The following is a 19,755-nucleotide window of genomic DNA, read 5'->3' as shown; positions in this document are numbered from 1 at the left end:
CATGTGCGTCTGTGTGAGGGGGTTGGATCCCCTGGAATTTAGTTGCAGATGGTTGTGAGTTCTCATGTGGGTGCTGGAAATTGAACCTGGGTCCTCTGGAAGAGTAGTCAGTGCTCTTAACCACTGAGTCATCTCTCCAGCCTGAGACTTTTTTTTTTTTTTTTTTTTTTTGAGACAGGGTCTCATGTAGTCCGAGATGGCCTCTGACTTCCTATATAGCCAAGGACATTGAGTCCTCTTATCTCAGTCTCCCAGGTGTGTGTATTACCACATATGGCTTTAAGACTGACAACAGGCCAGGCAGTGGCGGCGCACACCTTTAGTCCCAGCACTTGGTAGGCAGAGGCAGGCGTATCTTTGTGAGTTTTTGTGAGTTTGAGGCCAGCCTGGGCTACAGACTGAGTTCCAGGACAGGCTCCAAAGCTACACAGAGAAACCCTGTCTTGGAAACAAAGAAAAGACTGACAATGGAAAAGCTGACATGCTCCCAGTGACACACTCCAGCTTGGGCTTTTAACCCTTGCTCCTGAGCTGAGGTGCCTGTGAGAGAATTTTCTCCTTGATGGCAAGGGTGGTGGTGTAGGCTTATCACCCCAGCCTCCTCCTGAGAGGCAGGGGTAGAAGGCTCCCAAGTTCAAGGCCAGCCTGGGCTACAGCATAAGTTCAAGTCCAACCCAGGCAACTTAGTGAGACCATATCAAAATAGCAGGGAGAGGGCAGACACACGGCCACATGATCTGTCTGAGTTCCTCCACAGGATGTAGAAGATCATTTACTCCTGTCAATCATTCTCTGTCTTCAGGGTAGTGTAGGGTCCTTAGATCACCCAAATGACCAGAAGACACCCCATATGCAATTGAAGAACGCAGCTTTATTCGGGAGAAAAACCAGTAAGTGCCCAAAATGGTTTCGACTCCAGGGGAGGGTAAGGCAGCCCCTTTTAAGCCTGCTTAGGGGGAATTCCAGCTGTGGTCAAGTGTACTTTGAAGTGATGCGGTATAGACACTGATATAGGAATCATTTTATGATTGGCTCGTGACATCTGGTCAACAACTGTGGTTGTGATATCAGGGGTCTGTCTGCCATGCTAGGGGTCTGTCTGACTGAAAATAGCAAGAACAGTTCCTGATTGGTTGCCAGGCTGGACGTACTTCCTGAGGGTCTGGTTGAAGCCAGATATGAGTCAACATAGGGGTAATATAGGGCAGAGGTCTTAGCAAACTGGCTTCTGGAAAAAAACAACTGGCGCTTGTCCCTCTTGTGTTTGAATGTAATTGGCCCCCATAATCTCACAGGAAGTGGCATTAATAGGAGGTGTGATATGTTGGAGTGGGTATGGCCTTGTTGGAGGAAGTGTGCCATTGTAGGGGTGGATTTTGAGGGTTCTTGCTGTGGAATAATCCTTTTGTATACTGTGAAAATGTGTTGCTCTCATTGTTAATAAAAAGCTGATTGGCCAACAGCTAGGCAGGATTTTTGGGGCAAGGGGAATGCTGGGAAGAAGGCCAGAGTCTAAGGAGTTGTGAGCCAGACTCAGAAGAAACAATATGGGGAAGTTCATAGATGAGGTAAATGGACCTGGGGCACCACATAGATTAATAGAAATGGGTTGATTTAAGTTGTAAGAGCTGGCTGGAGACAAGCCTAAGCTATTGGCCAAGGGGAGCCAGCTGGCAGGACAAAAAAAAAAAAAAAAAAAAAATCCACCTAAAAATGGCACTCCAATGTGGTGCAATGCCACACATATCCATATAAAAACCTGAAAAAGCTTAAGAAAAGGTTCCAAACACACAAAAATGGAGCCAAAGGTGGCTCCCTAGTCTCATGTCCCTCATACCAAACACTGCCTGTGGTCTTGAGGAGCCCCACCAGCACGTCACCAAGCTGCATGGTGGATTTAAGTTTTGCTCATGCAGACAGTAAATATTACAGATACACAGTAAGATAGATCCAGACAGAAAAAAACCCTCTAAATAGGTTATAATATATTTAAAAATGTACATAGGACTGGGAGAGAAAAGAGAAATGGTATGGACAGTCATAAAAAACGTTTAAAAGTAATAAAGTGGTGGTGCACGCCTTTAATCCCAGCACTTGGGAGGCAGAGCCAGGCGGATCTCTGTGAGTTCGAGGCCAGCCTGGTCTACAGAGTGAGATCCAGGAAAGGCGCGAAGCTGCACAGGAAAACCCTGTCTTGAAAAAAACCAAAAACCAAAACCAAACAAAACCCCCCAAAAAGTAATAAAGTCCTTAAGATAGGAATAAAGTAATAAAAAATTGTAATAAGCCACACAAAGATGGGAAATACACAGAGAGCCTGAATCCTGCATGCATGTTTTTGTGTTGACTTTGAATTTTCTGATTGCTGATGAAGGAACAACAGCTGCTAGACACATTGGATTATGGAAACTAGTGGATTAAAACAACCTATAGGGTTGGAGATTTAGCTCAGTGATAGAGTGCTTGCCTAGCAAGCGCATGGCCCTGGGTTTGATCCTCAGCTACAAACAAACAAACAAACAAACAAACAACAAACAAACAAAAAACAACCTATATATTGAAAAATGTCTTCACTTCAAAATGGAAGTCAAAAGATATGTTGCTTTAAGGAAGAGGTTATATTTTTGTTCCCATAGAAAATGAAAGGCTGTGGATTCATTCAAGGTTGAAGGTAATATCAGGTTTGATCAGGGAAGACCCCAGGAAAATCCAGGCTACAAACATAAAGAAATAAACCTCAAAAAAAAAAAAAAACCAAAACAAACAAAACCCTACAAAACGTGTAACATATATCTTACCTGCTCAAACATAAAAGAAAATATTATCTCTGCCTAACTTGTGTACAACACATAGTCTATACTTGTATTAATACAGATATGTATGCTATCTTTAAAAGTTTATGTATTTTCAGGCCAGGTGGTGGTGGCGGCGGTGGCGGCGGCGGCGGCGGCGGCGGCGGCAGCAGTGGCTGCTGCACACGCCTTTAATCCCAGCACTTAGGAGGCAGAGGCATATAGATGGATCTCAGTGAGTTTGAGGTCAGCCTGGTCTGCAGAGCGAGTTCCAGGACAGGCACCAAAACTACACAGAGAAACCCTATCTCCAAAACAGAAAAGAAAAAAAAAGTTTATATATTTTCAGAACAAGGGGACCAGACACCAATGAAATGAATGACCCAGGTGATCCAGCATCTCAAAATGACTCTATTACAGTCTCCTCAGAGTTCTGCATTCAAAGCAGCTTCAAGGGTGCTGGCTGAGATGGTCTAGCCTCACAGACTACTCCAGCCAAGACTTAACTATTATTCTGATTTTCCCAAGGTTCCCACAAAGATGCCAGCACTCCCAAACAACAGGAATCAGTCTAGAAAAATCAATGCCCACATTTACAAAAGATGAGTTATTAATATTTGCTATAATTTAAGGAGGGTTGGTTATAAGTTGTTATTGGTCATAGTAAAAAAAAAAAGCTAAACAAAATAGTTAAATTCAAAGATCTCTTTCTGAAGGAAAAAGGAGGATATGATATAGGAATGACAGAAAAAAGGGTAGACTATTGAATCTGCTTTAATCCAGAAACAACTATTGATCTCAAAATATTTTACATTGGTATGGATTTTGGTTTACTGATACACATTTAACGTTAATTTTGTTTTACTGCATGTATGTTTCTACTCTTGTTTGGGGTATTGTGTTTTTGCAGCTCATTTAAAATTGTAATGTTTAAGAAGTACAGATTAATAGTCATCTATAATAGTCAAACTTTTTATAACAGTCAAACTTATAGTCATGTTAGGTATGTTTTCAAGTTCATACACACATATATTTAGATAGATAGATGTCGTCAGCAACTTTGAAGACCTACAGAATATGGCATTTAAAATGTTTTAATTAAAAAACAAAAACAAAAAACGGGCTGTGGTGGCGCTTTAGTTCCAGCACTTGTGAGGCAGAGCCAGGCGGATCTCTGTGAGTTTGAGGCCAGCCTCGTCTACAGAGTAAGATCCAGGACAGGCACCAAAGCTACACAGAGAAACCCTGTCTTGAAAAACCAAAAACCATGCCGGGCGTTGGTGGTGCACGCCTTTAATCCCAGCACTCGGGAGGCAGAGCCAGGCAGATCTCTGTGAGTTCGAGGCCAGCCTGGGCTACCAAGTGAGCTCCAGAAAAGGCGCAAAGCTACACAGAGAAACCCTGTCTCGAAAAACCAAAAAAAAAAAAAAAAAACAAAAACAGAAAAACCAAAAACCAAAAAAAAAAAAAAAAGTTTTAATAACATAAGGCTTTTCTTGACAATGAGACATGTTTGCTCCTGATAAAACCAATTTGCTTCAAAAGAGGATGATAGGCATCAAAGAAACTTCATATGGAGTTTATTTTCATTATGGAAAAAGCTAGTCATTTGGCTAAAGAAACTACCCTTGCTCATTTGCTGACAGTTACCATCCAAACTGGACTCAGGATGCAAAAAAAGTGACTGCCAAACTTTGTCAAGACAAAGTAGGACAATACTTCAAAATATTACTTTTCAGAAATATCTGTCAGATATACCAGGCCTATAGGCCAAAGTTGGGTGCCCCAAAGTTACAGAAGAAGCAAGGGCGATTGTCCAGGCAGCCAGATGTCCCTGATGTTAGGTAACATTTCACCCTTCTGAGGTCTTTGATGGTGGTAAAGGCTAGATAATTAGACTTAAAGTTTTCCTTAGTTATGACAAAAAGGTAAATTAGGTATAAAACTTTAGATTCACTAAGATAAGATAAATAATAGAATATATTTTTTAAATTTGCCAAATACAAATGGACTGGATAGCCAGATGATGGTGGCACACACCTTTAACCCCAGCACTCAGGAAGCAGAGGCAGGTGGATCTCTGTGAGTTCAAGGCTATCCTGGTCTACAGAGCGAGATCCAGGATAGGCAGAAAAACTATACAGAGAAACCCTGTCTCAAACCCCCCCAAAACCCAACAACAACAACAACAAAACAAATGGACTGGATATTGTAACTGTAATTCTTATTTGATAACTGTTTTTGTTGTATAATCCTTCCTTTTAATTTAGACAAAACGGGGGAAATGCTGTAGAATAATCCTTCTGTACACTGTGAAAATGTGTTGTTCTCATTGTTAATGAAACGCTGGTTGGCTGATAGCTAGGCAGGATTTTCAGGAGAGAGAGAGTGCTGACTGTGGCTCTGGCCTCATCTGGTACTGCATGTACCAGGCCTCCTCCTTGCTGTTGGGGGATGTTGGACATTGTCCTTTGTTTGTGGCTCTTCAGAAACTGCTTGTTCAGTCTCAGGAAACTGAAATTGAGGCTTGATCTCTCAGAGAAGACTGAGCAGCCTGTTATGGCATCTGCTTGTTTCTGTAACTACACATGTGCCATGGTAAATGAACACACACACACACACACACACACACACACACATACACACACACATATACACATACACACACAGACATACACACACACACATACACATACACACACATACACACATACACACATACACACACACACATACACACACATACATACATACACACACATACACACACATACACACACACATACACACACATACATACACACACACATACACACACATACACACACATACACATACATACATACACACACATACACACACATACACACACATACATACACACATACATACACACACATACACACACATACACACACACATACACACACACCACACACACACACACAGACACACACACACACAGAGGGGGAGAGAGAGAGAGAGACAGAGAGAGAGAAGAGAGAATAAATAAATGTAAAAAGAAAAAACAAGTTTGTCCAAAGCCACCTGTATACTGTCCTTTTTAAAATTATTTTTTGAAAAAGATGTATTTATTTTTGTTTTATATGCAGGAATGTTTAAATATATGACTGTGCACCACATGCATGCCTGGTGCCTGTGGAGGCAAGAAGAGGGCATCAGATCCTCTGGAATTGGAGTTATAGATGGTTGTGAGCCACCACATGGGTGTGAGAATTGAACCCAGGTTCTCCGCAAGAGCAACAAGTGCTCTTAACCATTGATCCATCTCTCCAGCCTTCTTTGCATTGTTTGTTCTTTTTGTTTTGTTTTTTGTTTTTTTGAGACAGGGTTTCTCTGTGTAGCTTTGCACCTTTCCTGGAACTCGCTTTATAGACCAGGCTAGCCTCAAACTCACAGAGATCCGCCTGCCTCTGCCTCCTGAGTGCTGGGATTAAAGGCACGCGCCACCACCACCCGGCTGCATTGTTTGTTCTTAAGTATGAGGCCAAGGTCCTTCTAAGTGGGGAGAGCTTTGGCAAGGAAGGACTTGTATGGTACTATTGTTGGGAGTGCACCAACATTTACTCTCCCTAAATAGGGAATTAATGACAGACCAAAGTCAGGATATCCTGCAAGTCTAATTGATGAACTAATGAGTTTATATAGGGGTATAGGACTGGGGGTGCTTACAGGAATAAGAATGACTCAAAAGCAGCTGCATTGCTGACAGTTTACCCCAGCATGAGTGACAGCTCATGAAAGCTGCAACCCAGGATTCACTGCAGGACTTGCAGGCAACTCTGCTCAGCTGAGCCTCCTCCAAGCAGCGTGGCTGGTCTGAGCAGCCTCCGCTGTCCCCATTGCTTGTATAACCTGGGGAGGAAGAAGCCTGGTTCATCTGGTCAACTTCAGGGACTTCCTGAGGCTTTCGAGTTGTTTACTTCCTGAGTTTTGAAGAGCCCCCCTTTAGAACTTTTTCCTTCCCTTCCTTTTTCTCTCCTCCTTGAAGCAGGTTTTATGTGGCTTATGGTGGCCTCAAACTAGCTATGCAGCCAAGATGACCTTGGATTTGTGATCCTCCTGCCTCTACTTCTTGAATGCTGGCATTACAGATGTGTACCGTACCTGGAGAATCATCAGTTTCCTTTAGTCCTAGGCAAATAGACCAGTGAATAAGTGCATTAATCAGCTTTTCATTATTGTAACAAAATACATGAAATAATCACCTTAAAAAGGAAAGACTGGCCTAGAATGATGGCTCAGTGGTTAAGAGCACTGGCTACTCTTGCCGAGGATGCAGGGTTGGTTCCCAGCACCCATGTGGCAGCTCACAAGCATGTGTAACTCTGGTCTCAAGGGATCAAGTGCCTTCTTCTGGTGTCTGGGGGACTGCGTGAATGTGGTGCACAGGCAAAATGCCCATATATGTTAAATAAAAATTTAAGAGGAAGAACACTGTTTATTTCAAAATATTTTTAGTCAGCTGGGTATGGTGGCACACAACTGTAGCCTCAGTTCTCAGGACTTTTTGGCCTGTGAATCTGAGATCAGCTTGGTCTCAATAGACAATATAGTAAGAACTTGTCTCAAATGATAACTGATTGAACTTGGAGACACAAATTCACATCATTCTTCCTCAAGGAGAATTTAGTGACAAGAAGCTGATGTGTTTAAAAAGCTTTTAATTTTCAAATATGATCAAGAAAAACCAGGACTTTCTTCGTGTCATACAATCAAGACAAAATATAGACTAGTACTTTAACTATATATGTGTGTGTAGGTATGTGCAGGTGTCTGAAGAGGCGAAGGCCTTGGGCCCCCTGTGGAGCTGGAGTTAGAGGCAGTTGTGAGCCATGTGACGGGGTGCTAGAAATCAAACTATGTTGTCTGCAAGAACAGTCCATTCCTTACCAGGGAGCCATCTCTCCACCTGACACTGTTAACCCTGAGCCTTAGGCAGGAGGACTGTAAATTTTAGGACAGCCTGGGCTACATAGTCTATGTTGAAATCAAAACACCAGAATGTTATGGGGCTATAGAAAAGATAGTTTATTCTACACAGTCTGTGATTTTAATATGGGATCACGGTGGTTATCAACAATCAGTCAGATAATTTTCTGATACACTACACACTGGATTCTGACCTAGTGAACTCTGGGTTCAGTCTTCCTCTCCCATCTCTTTCTTGATCCAGTCAACATAATTGAGTACCTTGGTGTAAAAGCCGTATCCCTCACCACACCCAATGCCCCAGGACACGATGCCTGTGGCAATCCAGGTATCACGATCTCGGTCCCTAACTGCAAAAACACCTCCGCTGTCCCCCTGGCAGGCATCATGCTTTTGACCTGGGTCCCCAGAACAGAACATATTTTGAGAAAACACATCATTACTCTTCTTTGTCTGGAGCCATCTCTGGCATGTCTCTCGTTCAGCTACAGGCAGACGGACAAACCTGAGGTTAAAAGCAATTTTATCTTCTGTTATCCCAAAGCCACTGACATAACCCATGAGGCCTTCATCATAGAAGGTCTCATTGTCAGGGAGACAGATGGGGAGGAGGTTGGGACCCAGGGGGACAGGGTTTTCCAGCTCCAGCAGGGCGATGTCTCCTTCAAAATTGTTGGGTTCATCTTGGCGGTAGTCGGGATGGATGATGGCCCTACGGACTGGGTGATGTCCCAGTTTTGTGATCTCTTCCACGTTTATGTGGCCCAGGAAAACATCTTTACTGGTGTCGTTCTGTCTGTTGTGTTCCTTGGGGTGGATGGTGTGGGCTGCGGTCAGGACCCAGCGGTCTCCGAGCAGGGCCCCGCCCCCTCGCCCATGGATGTTGGTGAACGCCTGCCAGGGGAAGTTGCCGGGTTTGGCTTTCTGCCCTCCGATGATGCGTTGCTTCTGTGTCACGGGGTTGACAGGCTTCCCACACACTGCAGAGATGGGGAATGAGGACCAGTCAGCGCCAGGTCCCGCCCTTCTTCTCTCTTTTGCTGTTTCCCGCCTCTATCTTCCTGTTCCTGCAGTGCATTCTATAGCCCATTCTTGGCTAACTCTCCTCATCCTTATTTATCCCTTTCCGGACTTTCCCTGAGTTGACTCTCCGATTCCTTGTCTATGTGAGCACTGCACCTTCAGGACTAGTTGATTTTCTGTGCCTCTCTCCTGAGACCTTCATTCTCATTCCTTTTCCTTCCTCCTCACTGGCTTTTCACTTTGAGCTAAGGGATCGCCTCACTTGACCTCCTTTCTCGCTCCATGCTTCTCCTAAGGTCCTGCAATACTGCAAACCACACCTGGGATGACGCAGTATTTACCTGGCAGACACCGCGGCATTTTCTCCCCTTCCTCTTCATTCTTCCAAATGCCCTGGGCTGTGCAGGTATACATCCCTGCAAATAAAAGGAGTTAGAATCAGGGCTGGAGGTGATTGGCCAGAAAAGCAGGCAACAGAGGCCATTGGACGCTGAGGGTGTTACATGGGAAGACGGAGAAAAGAGCCACCACATCATGGACCAAAGTTGACTGGTTCAATCTGTATTAAGAGACTTCACACACATATCTTGTCTTCTTGTTGAGTGAAAAAAGAATACTTAACTATATATATTTGAGATCACACCTATTTGTAAAAGTAGACTCACACACTGGAAGGAAGCTATCCAAAGCTTATCAGTGAAGCATCTTGGTAGCAGGATTATGGATAATAACGCCATGTCTTCCTTCCTGTATCTCTCGCTCCAGGTTTCATTGTTTGGCACAGGCTGGCCTTGAATTTGCTATGAAGCTCAAGCTGGCCTTGAACTCTCCATCCTTCTGCCATGGTCACCGAGGTGCTGGCATTCCGGGGGTGCAGCAGCACACCCAGCAGGAGCTACATCTTCTGTTGCTGACACTCTGCTGTGTTTGTGGCTGAGTATTTTATCTGTACTGTCCCATCTTAACACGGGGCACTTTCTAGTGTGTGTTGTCTTCATTTTAAAACTAGGAAATAAGGTTAAGCCTTCCCTCCCTCCCTCCCTCCCTCCCTCCCTCCCTTCCATGTTGAGATGTAGCCCAGGGACTCGCACATGGTAGGCAAGTGCATTACCCCTGAGCAATATCCTCAGTCTTGGGTTTTTTTCTTTTTAATTTAAAGAGAAATTTTGGTTAGATGTGATGGCATATACCTGTAATCCTAGCTCTTGGGATATAAAAGCAGGAAGATTAGGTGTTTAAAATCATCCTTGGCTACACAGTGAGTATGAGGAGAGAGAGAGAGAGAGAGAGAGAGAGAGAGAGAGAGAGAGAGAGAGAGAAAGAGAGGAGAATATTAACAAATAGGGCAGGCTGGGACTATAGCCCAGTGGTAAGAGTGCCTGAGAGAGGCCCTAGGTTCAGTCTCTATGGCTACAATAAACCAACCATCCCATAGACGAGTTTGAGAAGCATTAAGTAAAGCTAAATGCAAAAGATCACAACACAACAGCCTGAGAGAGGGAGAACAGAGAGGGCATTTCCCTGTGAATGTGATAGTGGTGACGGTGGTGGCTGTCGTGGTGGTGTAGTGTTGTTTATTGTTAATGGTAGAGTTGGTGGCAATGATTGTATTGGTATTGCCAATGAATGGGTATGGTGGAGACAGTGTTGGTGTGGTGATGATAATAGTGATGGCCGTGATGGTGATAATTGGTTTTGGTAACAGTGATGGTGGTTTTGGCGATGATAATGTGGTAGTGGAGATTGTTGATGTTGGTAATGATGGTGGTAGTATCAGTGTGGTGGTGATGTTGGTGTTGCCAATGGTGTTGATGGTGCTGGTGTTGGGATGTTGGTGTTGGAAGTGACGATGATGATGATGGTGGTATGCCAATGGTGGCTATGGTGGTGACTATGCTGGTGGTGGTGCTATTGATGGATGACAGCGTTGTTACTGGCAGTGTAGTATTGGTAAAGTAGTGAGATGGAGCTGATGGCTTATGAGATTCAAGTCTCTGTTTTCCACCAGCTTGGATGCCCTTTTCTTCAAACCTATTAGACTCTTTTGGCATTGTAATTTAGGACCTTTCAGCCGCTCCCTAGGACTCTATTGAAGAAATTTCACCATCCCTCAGAGCCATAAAGAGGACTGAGGACTGGGATGGGCAGCAGTTCCTACCTCGCACAGACTCACTGCTGCCAGCTCTGGTCTTCATCTTGTAATATGGTTCATGGCAGGAGTACTGGATACGGGCTTCATAGGTGTTCACGCCTCTTGTGGTGATGTAGCGGAAGTACCCATTAGTCAGGCTTCGGGGCTGCCCACAGTCCTTGACTTAGAGAGAACACAGGGTTGTAAGGGAGAGGAGGCCACTTGCATGGAACCTTCGGCCAGAGTGTAAACTGTCTCAGCCTCAGAGAAGTGTGGTCAGTGGGGTGGACACTTGCAATGGACGGAGTGAAATTCAGTTCTGGCAGAGCCCATCAGGCCAGAGATGAGGACTTAACTTTCTGAGGTGGGCCTCGAACTTCAAAGGACAAGCCAAGAGCTAAGACCCTGCAGATAAGAGTCCGAATTCTTTCTCCCTCCCAGCTCAGGTCTAAAGACTAAGGGATGGCAGGTCCCTCGGGGCAGAGACATCCAATTTGTGACTTACTCTTGCACCTGGGCATGGCACGATGCCATGTGCCATCATCCTGGCAAACAGCTGTGAAGGAGAGCAGCGCCTGGTTTCCCTGTTAGAGGGGAAATTACAGCAACCGTCAGCACACAGCTCCCCGTCTCCACACTGCACACGGAGTGGTGGGAACGTGGTGACAGGTGTGGCGTCCATCTCTTAGACCACAGGGCCCGAGCGATGTGGCTCCTCCCTCCTCCCTAGCTAGTGCTCTCAGGCCAGGGCTGTAGATAGGATACCGAGTTCCGAGGCAGAAAGTCACAGCAAAGCTAACTGGCAGATTCGATAACCTTTTTAGATTCTTGCCTGTTTCCACAAATTGTAATAAAAACCTGCCCCCCCCCATTGTAATAAAAAGCAAAAAAGTCAGGACTGTGCTTTTGTATCAAAACAAAGACCATTTCCTGGAGCAGACCCTGGCTTCTCACTCTCTTGCCCTGAAATGTCCCATCCCCTCCCCCCCAACCTGGCCAAGGTCTGCACCACATTCTCTCTGAGATTGTAGTTTTCTTTCTTTCTTTCTTTTTTTTTTTTTTTGGTTTTTTTTCAAGACAGGGTTTCTCTGTGTAGCTTTGCGCCTTTTCTGGAGCTCACTTGGTAGCCCAGGCTGGCCTCGAACTCACAGAGATCCGCCTGGCTCTGCCTCCCAAGTGCTGGGATTAAAGGCGTGCGCCACCACGCCCGGCTTGCAGTTTTCTTAAAATCAAGGGCTTCCCCTCAAATCCCAGTGCCGACTGGCCACTTTCATAGGTGTTTAATATGATGATGTAGCAGGTGAGTGGAGAGTGCACAAGACCCCAGAGTGGCAGTCTCTGGATAATACTGGAAAATATGAACTGTTTTTTGAGATGGGGCCTTGTTATAGCCTAGGCTGGCCTGGAACTAGGTATGCAGCCCAGGCTGGCCTCAAATTCATGGTTTTCTGCTTTAGCACGCGGAGTGCACGTCACAGGTACATACCACCACCTCAGCCTCTGCCACCGCCGCCACCAACACACCTGGCCATGAATAACTTAAGAGCAAGAGTCAGATGGGCCTCAGGGCAAATTCTTGTCATCCTGGGACTCATCAAATGGAGGCAGGCGGAGAAAGAGTTTGAATCTAGCCTGGTCTACCCAGTGAGACCGGCTGTCACCGTTACTTCTCTGCTACCTACTGAACCGTACTTCTTCATCAGTCTGCAAAGCCGGAGACAGGGCAATGCGCCTGTGGTGAGACCACCCATGTGCGTCAAAGAGCCCCCGAGGGCTGGGTACAGCAGCCACTACGTGATGGTGAACTGGTCAGGACAGCTCCACCCCGACTTCCCAGTTCTTATTCCTGCAGTGAGTAACTCAAGTGGTCCAGGAGTGTTTAATCTTGGCTGTGCATCCAAACCCCACGGGTAGTTTTAAATAGTGCTCAGGCTGTACAGCAGACTGATGGAATTAGATGCTCAAGCAGGGAACATACATCAGTTTCTTAAAAACCCTCTGAGTGTTTCCAGTAGGCAGGCAAAGTTGATTCCTTTTTTCTTCTTTACGGTACCGGGCATTGAACCTGGGGCCACCTGCCTGCTAGGCAAACACTCCGTTACTGAGCTATATCCCAGCTTTTTTCTTTTTTACTTTTCACTTGGAGACAAGGTCTCACTGAGTCGCCCAGGTTGGCCCTGAACTTGCTCTGCAGCCCAGGTGGACCTTGAACCTCAGTCCCTTTTCTGGTAGTCAGGTCGGATAGCAGGTGGACTGGCACCTCCAGCTCCACCCTCGACAGCTCCATCTGAGTCTACAGTACCAAAGACCGGACGATCTTAGCCGTCACCTCACCCCCCTGCGCACCCAGGGGACACCGGGAGGGTCTCTCCTGTCAGCCCCAGCCTCTCACCTCCATGAGCTGGTAGCCTTGTTTGCAGGTAACAATGAAGTAATCCCGGAACTGGTACTGAGGCTGCGGTTCCTGGATGATGGTGAACTCATCTAGGGCCTTGGGTTGGGGGCACTTGATGACTGTGGGTGAGGCCAGAGGGCATGTTCACATCAGAGCCCTCTATCCTTCCTTCTCCCCCACTTTCCCTCATCATGGGCAGGGAAGTGAGGTGCTTAGACATTTTAGTTGTGGGGGCTGGAAGTTGAACCCAGGGTCTCACGCATGTTAAACGGGAGTTTTTACCGGTGAGCCACACTCCGGCCTAACCCTCTTACCTTCAGTGGTGTAGTGAAGCTTCCAGCCTCGACTGTCCCCTGACTCATCTGTGAAGAACACCAGATCCACCGCATTGCTGCTGGTGTCGAGGTCTGGAGGCCTTCGATTTCCACAGAATTCGCCCAAGTTCTTCCCATTAGCGTAGATCTGATGGGAAGAGGAGGGGAGGTTGATATTATTTCTCCAGAGGGTACATTTTTACACCTGGCCTCTTGGGGATCAGCCTCATGGCCAACGGTGGTGGTAGAGATGGAATCCTACCTGGAGCTGGTCATAGGGGCAGTGTACTTGCTGGTGGTCATCAATTTCAAAAGGATCCAGGAACTTGAGATGCACAGTGAGGCCCCGCTCTACCCGGATGCTGTAGTTGCAGCGCAGATCCGGTGGGTAAGGCTGAGGGTACTCGAGGCTGGAGACATAGCCCGAGGGCTCTGTGTACAGTCCACTGCTGCACTCAGCTGTGAGAGCAGAACCGGACAGGCCGTCAGGGTTCTCAGGTTGGTCCAGCAAGCCTCTGCGCAGTCCTTGCCCGCCTCTCACCCCCTCTCTGCCTCACCCTGACAGGACCGTCCGTCTTTCTGAAGCTCGTAGCCTGGACGGCAGGAACAGAAGTAGCCTCCGATATAGTTGTGGCACAGGTGTTGGCATTGGGGCTGGTAGCCCCCTTCCACTGAGTTGACCTGGGGTGCACATTCATCACGGTCTGGAAGGGATTCCAGAAGGAAGGGTTAGGTTCCTGTCCTGAGACTTCTGGGATCAGGCGGACTATTGTTGGGCCATGGCATGGGGTCCTCTGTCCAGAGACTTCTGTGTGGTTCTTTCTCAGAGTCATGTAGCAGAAGCCAGGAGACAAAGTCCACTTCTGGCCTCCACACCTCCCTAACGCATTCTGGGAACTGCTTGATGGCAGGAGAACCCAGATCGTCAGACCCCATCTTACTGAGAGAAATAAGGAAAGCCAGGCTTCTGGGTTCCTTGGGTTCGAGCTTGTGATTGAGGCCAGAGAGAAGGGCTGGCCACAGGGACCACTCACCCACAGCCTGGTAGTAGGCCTGGAAGCCCCTGTAGAACATGAGGGTCCCATTCTCCTCATTGGAGAAGTCTGTGTGAAAGGTCAGTAGCATCTTGTTCCCCTGGGATATGAATTCCTTCTGTCCTGGGGGGTTGCCCAGGGGAGACTCCAGCTGCCCACAGAACCTCCCTAGAGTTTTCTTATCAGCAGAAATCTGTTGGAGGAAGAACAATGAGAAAAGTCCTGCTAAGGAGCCTGGTCCCATGTGGCAGGCCAGTGAAGGTTCTCTCTCTCTCTCTCTCTCTCTCTCTCTCTCTCTCTCTCTCTCTCTCTCTCTCTCTCTCCTCTCTCTCTTGGCTGCTATGGACACCTCCAGGTGATGCTTCTCTGGCCTTCCCAGTCCTTCACTCATTTTTATTTATTTATTTATTTTTTGGGTAGGCTCTTACTATGTAGCCTAGACTGGCCTTGATGACATTTATTAATTTCTTTTTTTTTTTTTGGTTTTTCCAGACAGGGTTTCTCTGTGTAGCTTTGCGCCTTTCCTGGAACTCACTTTGGAGACCAGGCTGGCCTCGAACTCACAGAGATCCGCCTGCCTCTGCCTCCCGAGTGCTGGGATTAAAGGCGTGCGCCACCACTGCCCGGCGACATTTATTAATTTCTGTGTGTGTGTGTGTGTGTGTTGGGGGACATGTTCAGGACATACACATGGAGCACAGAGGACTTGTAGGAGTCAGGTCTTTCCCTCGAGTGTGGGCATCCTTGGGATTGAACTCAGGTTGTCACACTTGGAGGCAAGTGCCATTACCTACCGAGCCATCTCGCCAGCCCTAGACTGTGGTTGAACTTGTGATTCTTCTGTCTTCCCGCCCCGACCATTGACCAACTCTTCACCTGTCTTTCTGTGCCTGGTCGTCTCCCTGCTGTGTTCTGCCCCCACCCCCTCGGCTCCAATCTCACCCATTCCCACCACTTCCTGCACCCTCCTTCCCCAGGAATCCTGTCTCTAGGCCCTTTATCATTCCTTCATTCCTAGACTGGTCACCTTTGGTCTCACATCGTCCCCCTCTTCCTCTCCGCCCCACCTCTTCTCACTTTCCTTTTCCTCCTCGGTGGTGTTGAGAAAGTGGCTTGCCTTGAACTTGCTGTCTAGCCCAGGCTGGTCCAAAACATTCTAAGTCTCCCTAGTACGGGGATCACAGGAGTGTGCCACCACGCCCAGGTTTTTGTTTGCTATGTGTTTTGTTTTTCACTTTATTGTTTCAAAACCACACTCAGCCCTGCCTCCCGACAGACCCAACTGAACAGGATAGTAGGCTGGGTACCCAGCAGCCTCGGCACTGGCCAGCGCTGCCTGGCATCTGGACGGCTCTTCCTCAGTCTCCTCAGTCTCTCAAAAGCAGAGGACATCTTCCTCGATGACTTCACCAAATGCTGCCCCCTCCCCGACAACACGGCGGACTTGTGGGGTCCTCTTTGTTGTTTTCACGTTATTCAGTTAGCCCCCAAGCTGCTGCCTGAGTGACAGAATGTGGCTGTGCACAGGCGCTGCTTGGATCCTGCCTTTTATCTTTCTGGACATAGAAAGATGAGGCCGAGAAAGAAATCCTTTGAAGTACAGAGTAGAGGGGACCAAGATCTTTGTCCTCCCTGAAGGCCGAGTGTAACCTGTCATATGTTTCCTCCTGTTCCTGGTGAGTTAGGTAGCCATGCAGGGAAACCGAGGCACAGCAATTCCCTAAGGTCTCACAGCTAGCCATCTCCTGACTCCTATACATAGTGAGATCTCCTGGAAACATAACAAAACAAACCCCCTTCCCCCCCCCCCAACCATGATTCTCACTGAGGGTCTCAAAGCCCACGAGTGCCCCATCTGTGGCACCAGGAACTCAAGGCCAGCGTTTCTACAGAGCTGCACAAGGATGAGGGGCGGGCACATGGTCCAGGGTGTTCAGAGCACAGACTTGCAGCTTCTCTCGAGGCCCAGCATTTTCTCCCTTCCCTCCCAACCTGACTCCTACCTTGACAAAGTCATAGAAACAGCCTTCAGAAGGCTCCACGTCAAACTGCCGGAAGACGAGCTTCACCCTGTACCCCGGGGGGACCGTGATCACAGTGGTTGTCTCAATGTCGTTGGGGTAAGGCCTGGGGTATAGAGGGGAGGATACCTCTCCATAGAGCTTCTGAGGCATGTAGGGGGAGCCTCCCACCCCACAGAACAGGGTCGCCAGAAGGAGGGCGAAGAGTTGCCTGTGAAAGAGAGAAGGGGGGTGTTTGTGGGGCTGGAAGGGTGCAGTACCCTTGCCCTTTGGGCTGTTGTGGGGCGAAGATGGGATGATCGAACTGCCCATCCTTCCCCTCTGTCCACTCTGGACTAAGTAGAGGCACTGTGACGGGGTAGCGGCAGCCTTTGCAGAGGCTGCATCCGCGTCCCTCCCAGGCCAGTGTGCAGTCCAGAGGTCACCATGATCCCATCATGCTGTCCCCCGCAAGCCAGTTCTCTGCCCTCCTCCTCCATCTCCCTTTCTTCCTGGGACAGGACTGGCTCGAGGTCAGCTAATGGAGGGTGAAGATGGCTTTGCAAAGGCTCCCAAGGCTCCGGCAAAGGCGTCTGGGAGAAACCCTTCACGGAGTCTAAGAAACACACATAGTGGATTCTCTCCTCATTCAGAGGGTTCCCTCCCCTCACTGTTGCCCCGCTATGAGCCCAGAGTCAAGAAAAGAGAGGCAGCCCCAGCTCATGCCTAAGAGTCTGGTCCTTGGGAGGAGGGCTGAGGAGCATGTTTGTGAGCATTGTGTGTGTGTGCAGTGGAGACAGGAAATAGTGTTGTGTCCTTGTTTTGTTTTTTAATTTAATTTTTTTTTAAAATAATGTGGGAGCATGCTTGCCTCCTGTGCCCGACCCCTCCCTCCCCGCTTGGTGCCCATCAGCCTTACTCACATGTCTCAAGGCCAGTTTGTTTGGGTCTCCAGCTCTTCTGAACAGTCTTCAGGCACTGTAAGTTGAAAGAGGGAGTGGGCATGCACAGGAGGGGAGCGGGAGGGAAGGACTGTGGCAGCGGAGGGGTGACCATTCCCTGAGGAATGTTGTAGGGAATGAACATTTGCATAAACAAAAAATTCTGACTTCCCAGTTTAGTTTTGGTTTTGAAATCCCTGTTGCTGGCGCCACCTGGTGGCCTACATGGGGAAGGACAGAGGAGTTGGGATCTGAATTTTTAGGGACCGGAAGCTTTTGGTTGGAGGTCTAGACTCCGGAGTTTCTAAATCTGATTAGCATTTTCTCAGAGACTTTCCTGGGGGCTGCTAGCTGGGGTTGATTCGAGGTTTCTCTCCAAAGGCATCACGGGCCTCGGAGGCTATGCGTTCCCATTGGTCCGATTCTTGTTATTCTTCCTCACCTAGCAGCTGGGATGGCTAGCTGGAGCAGGAGGGTGGGTTTAGCTGCCATGGGGCCTTGGCCTGCATTATTCACGAATGACATTTAGCCCTGGATGAGGGGTTGCTAGGTCTCAGGACTCTAAAACAACTGGGGCTTGTCAGTGAACTTGGATCTTATTGAAGACAGGGTAATTACAGAGGGGAGAAACATCTTTTCCTGGGCATCTGGTCAGTTTGGGTCCTCAGGGATACAATTGCTCAGTGCTTCAAGCAAAGGGTGTGGCTGTAGATAGAGGGGACATTGTGTCCTGTTTAAAATTTTTGTTCCTGTGTCCACAGCACCGAATACCTTATGTGACTTTGTTCTGTGGCTGCGAAGGAGGCCTCCCAGTTCCTGTAACCCCGGAGGGGAAACCTGATGTGTTTCTTATTCGATGAACCCTCCCACCCCATCCCTTACCAGTTTGCTTATGGGATTATTTCCATTAGGGGTCGGACTGTGGAGTTCAAGGACTCACAAAGACAGAGCCAGTCCCCCATTTGACAGTGACCAGTCATCTTGGAATGTAGCTGGAGAGCAGGCACACACAAGATGCCAGAACTACCAAGGTTTGGAAGGTTTTCCCAGCAGATTTGCATGTTGGAGCAGAGGCATGGATGTAGTGCAGGGCTGATCCATGATTTTAGCATGATAAGAGCATGGCCTTGCCAGGTCAGGAAAGACAAATGACGAGGAAGAAGGAACTGGACTGAGATTGGAAGACAGAAGGAAGAGGGGGTGTAGCAGGAATCTTAAAAGTTCTTATTAATGAAATCAAACCTGAGCCAGTTATTGGGGTGAATGCTGGAGGGTCAGAGAACCAGAACAAGCCACAGCTACCTCACCTCACCAACTTCTCAGCTGGTCTTGTTTCCTCAGACTGGAGGCTTCTGTGTCCTCATCCCAATGGCTCTCAGCTGAACTGCTGCTTGAAAGCCTGAAGCTTAACCAGTCAAATGCTTCTAGTTTCTGGTCTTCATGCCTTATATATCTTTCTCTTTTTGCCATCACTCCCTGGGATTAAAGGCTCGCTTTCTGGGATTAAAGGTGTGATTCACCATGTTTGGCTGTTTCCAGCGTGGCCTTGAAGATCGAGGGATTTCTGCCTCTGGAATGCTAGGATTAAAGGTGTGTGTGTGCCACCATTTTCTAGCCTCTGTATCTAGTGGCTGTTCTGTCTCTGACCCCAGATAAGTTTATTAGGGTGCACAATATTTTGGGGAACATAATACCACCACAAGGGGGAATCTTGTCTAGTGAATTGCATGTTGTTATCTTAAGAGCTGTGTGTGTGTGTGTGTGTGTGTGTGTGTTCATGTGTTACATGTTCATAATGGAGGCAGAGGCAATAGATAGAGAGGAGGTCTATTAGAGCAAGTCAGCTGAAGCAATCTTATCAATCCTAGGGATTCTGAATTCTGTCATGATGTCATGTGACTTGAACAAAAATTGCCAAATTTGGACTTGACCAAAAATTGCTAAATCTGGACCTTACCACCTCAGGTCCAACCCATTGTTCAAATAGTCAAATCAAAATCTATATCTACACCTAGAGATAAAAATAATTACATAGATCTAGACAAATATATGTAAGTATTTTGCTTTGTCAATATGAAAATATATAATTTTTTTATAAAAACAAAAATTTCAATAATAAGAATGATACATGCTTATTACATAAAACTTAGCCAGTAGAAAACAGGAGAAAAT

At 47.2% G+C, this 19,755-nt stretch overlaps 1 protein-coding gene across 1 annotated transcript; it reads right to left on the bottom strand.

The window, feature by feature from the left end:
• Positions 1–7,822: 7,822 nt before the first annotated feature.
• C1r (complement C1r) lies at positions 7,823–17,875 on the bottom strand. Its single transcript, XM_006992048.4, has 11 exons — positions 17,566–17,875; positions 16,646–16,874; positions 14,643–14,835; positions 14,166–14,312; positions 13,871–14,067; positions 13,609–13,756; positions 13,292–13,413; positions 11,405–11,483; positions 10,927–11,082; positions 9,110–9,184; positions 7,823–8,725 (listed from the first exon to the last, which is right to left on the bottom strand). Coding segments are annotated over exons 1-11 (2,118 nt in total). The 5' UTR covers positions 17,568–17,875; the 3' UTR covers positions 7,823–7,955.
• Positions 17,876–19,755: the final 1,880 nt, after the last annotated feature.

Source organism: Peromyscus maniculatus, chromosome 3 (genome assembly GCF_049852395.1).
Source record: "Peromyscus maniculatus bairdii isolate BWxNUB_F1_BW_parent chromosome 3, HU_Pman_BW_mat_3.1, whole genome shotgun sequence".
In the NCBI taxonomy this organism is placed as follows: domain Eukaryota; kingdom Metazoa; phylum Chordata; class Mammalia; order Rodentia; family Cricetidae; genus Peromyscus; species Peromyscus maniculatus.
Note: the sequence above shows the minus strand (reverse complement) of the source record. Positions and strands in the feature narration are given on the sequence as shown.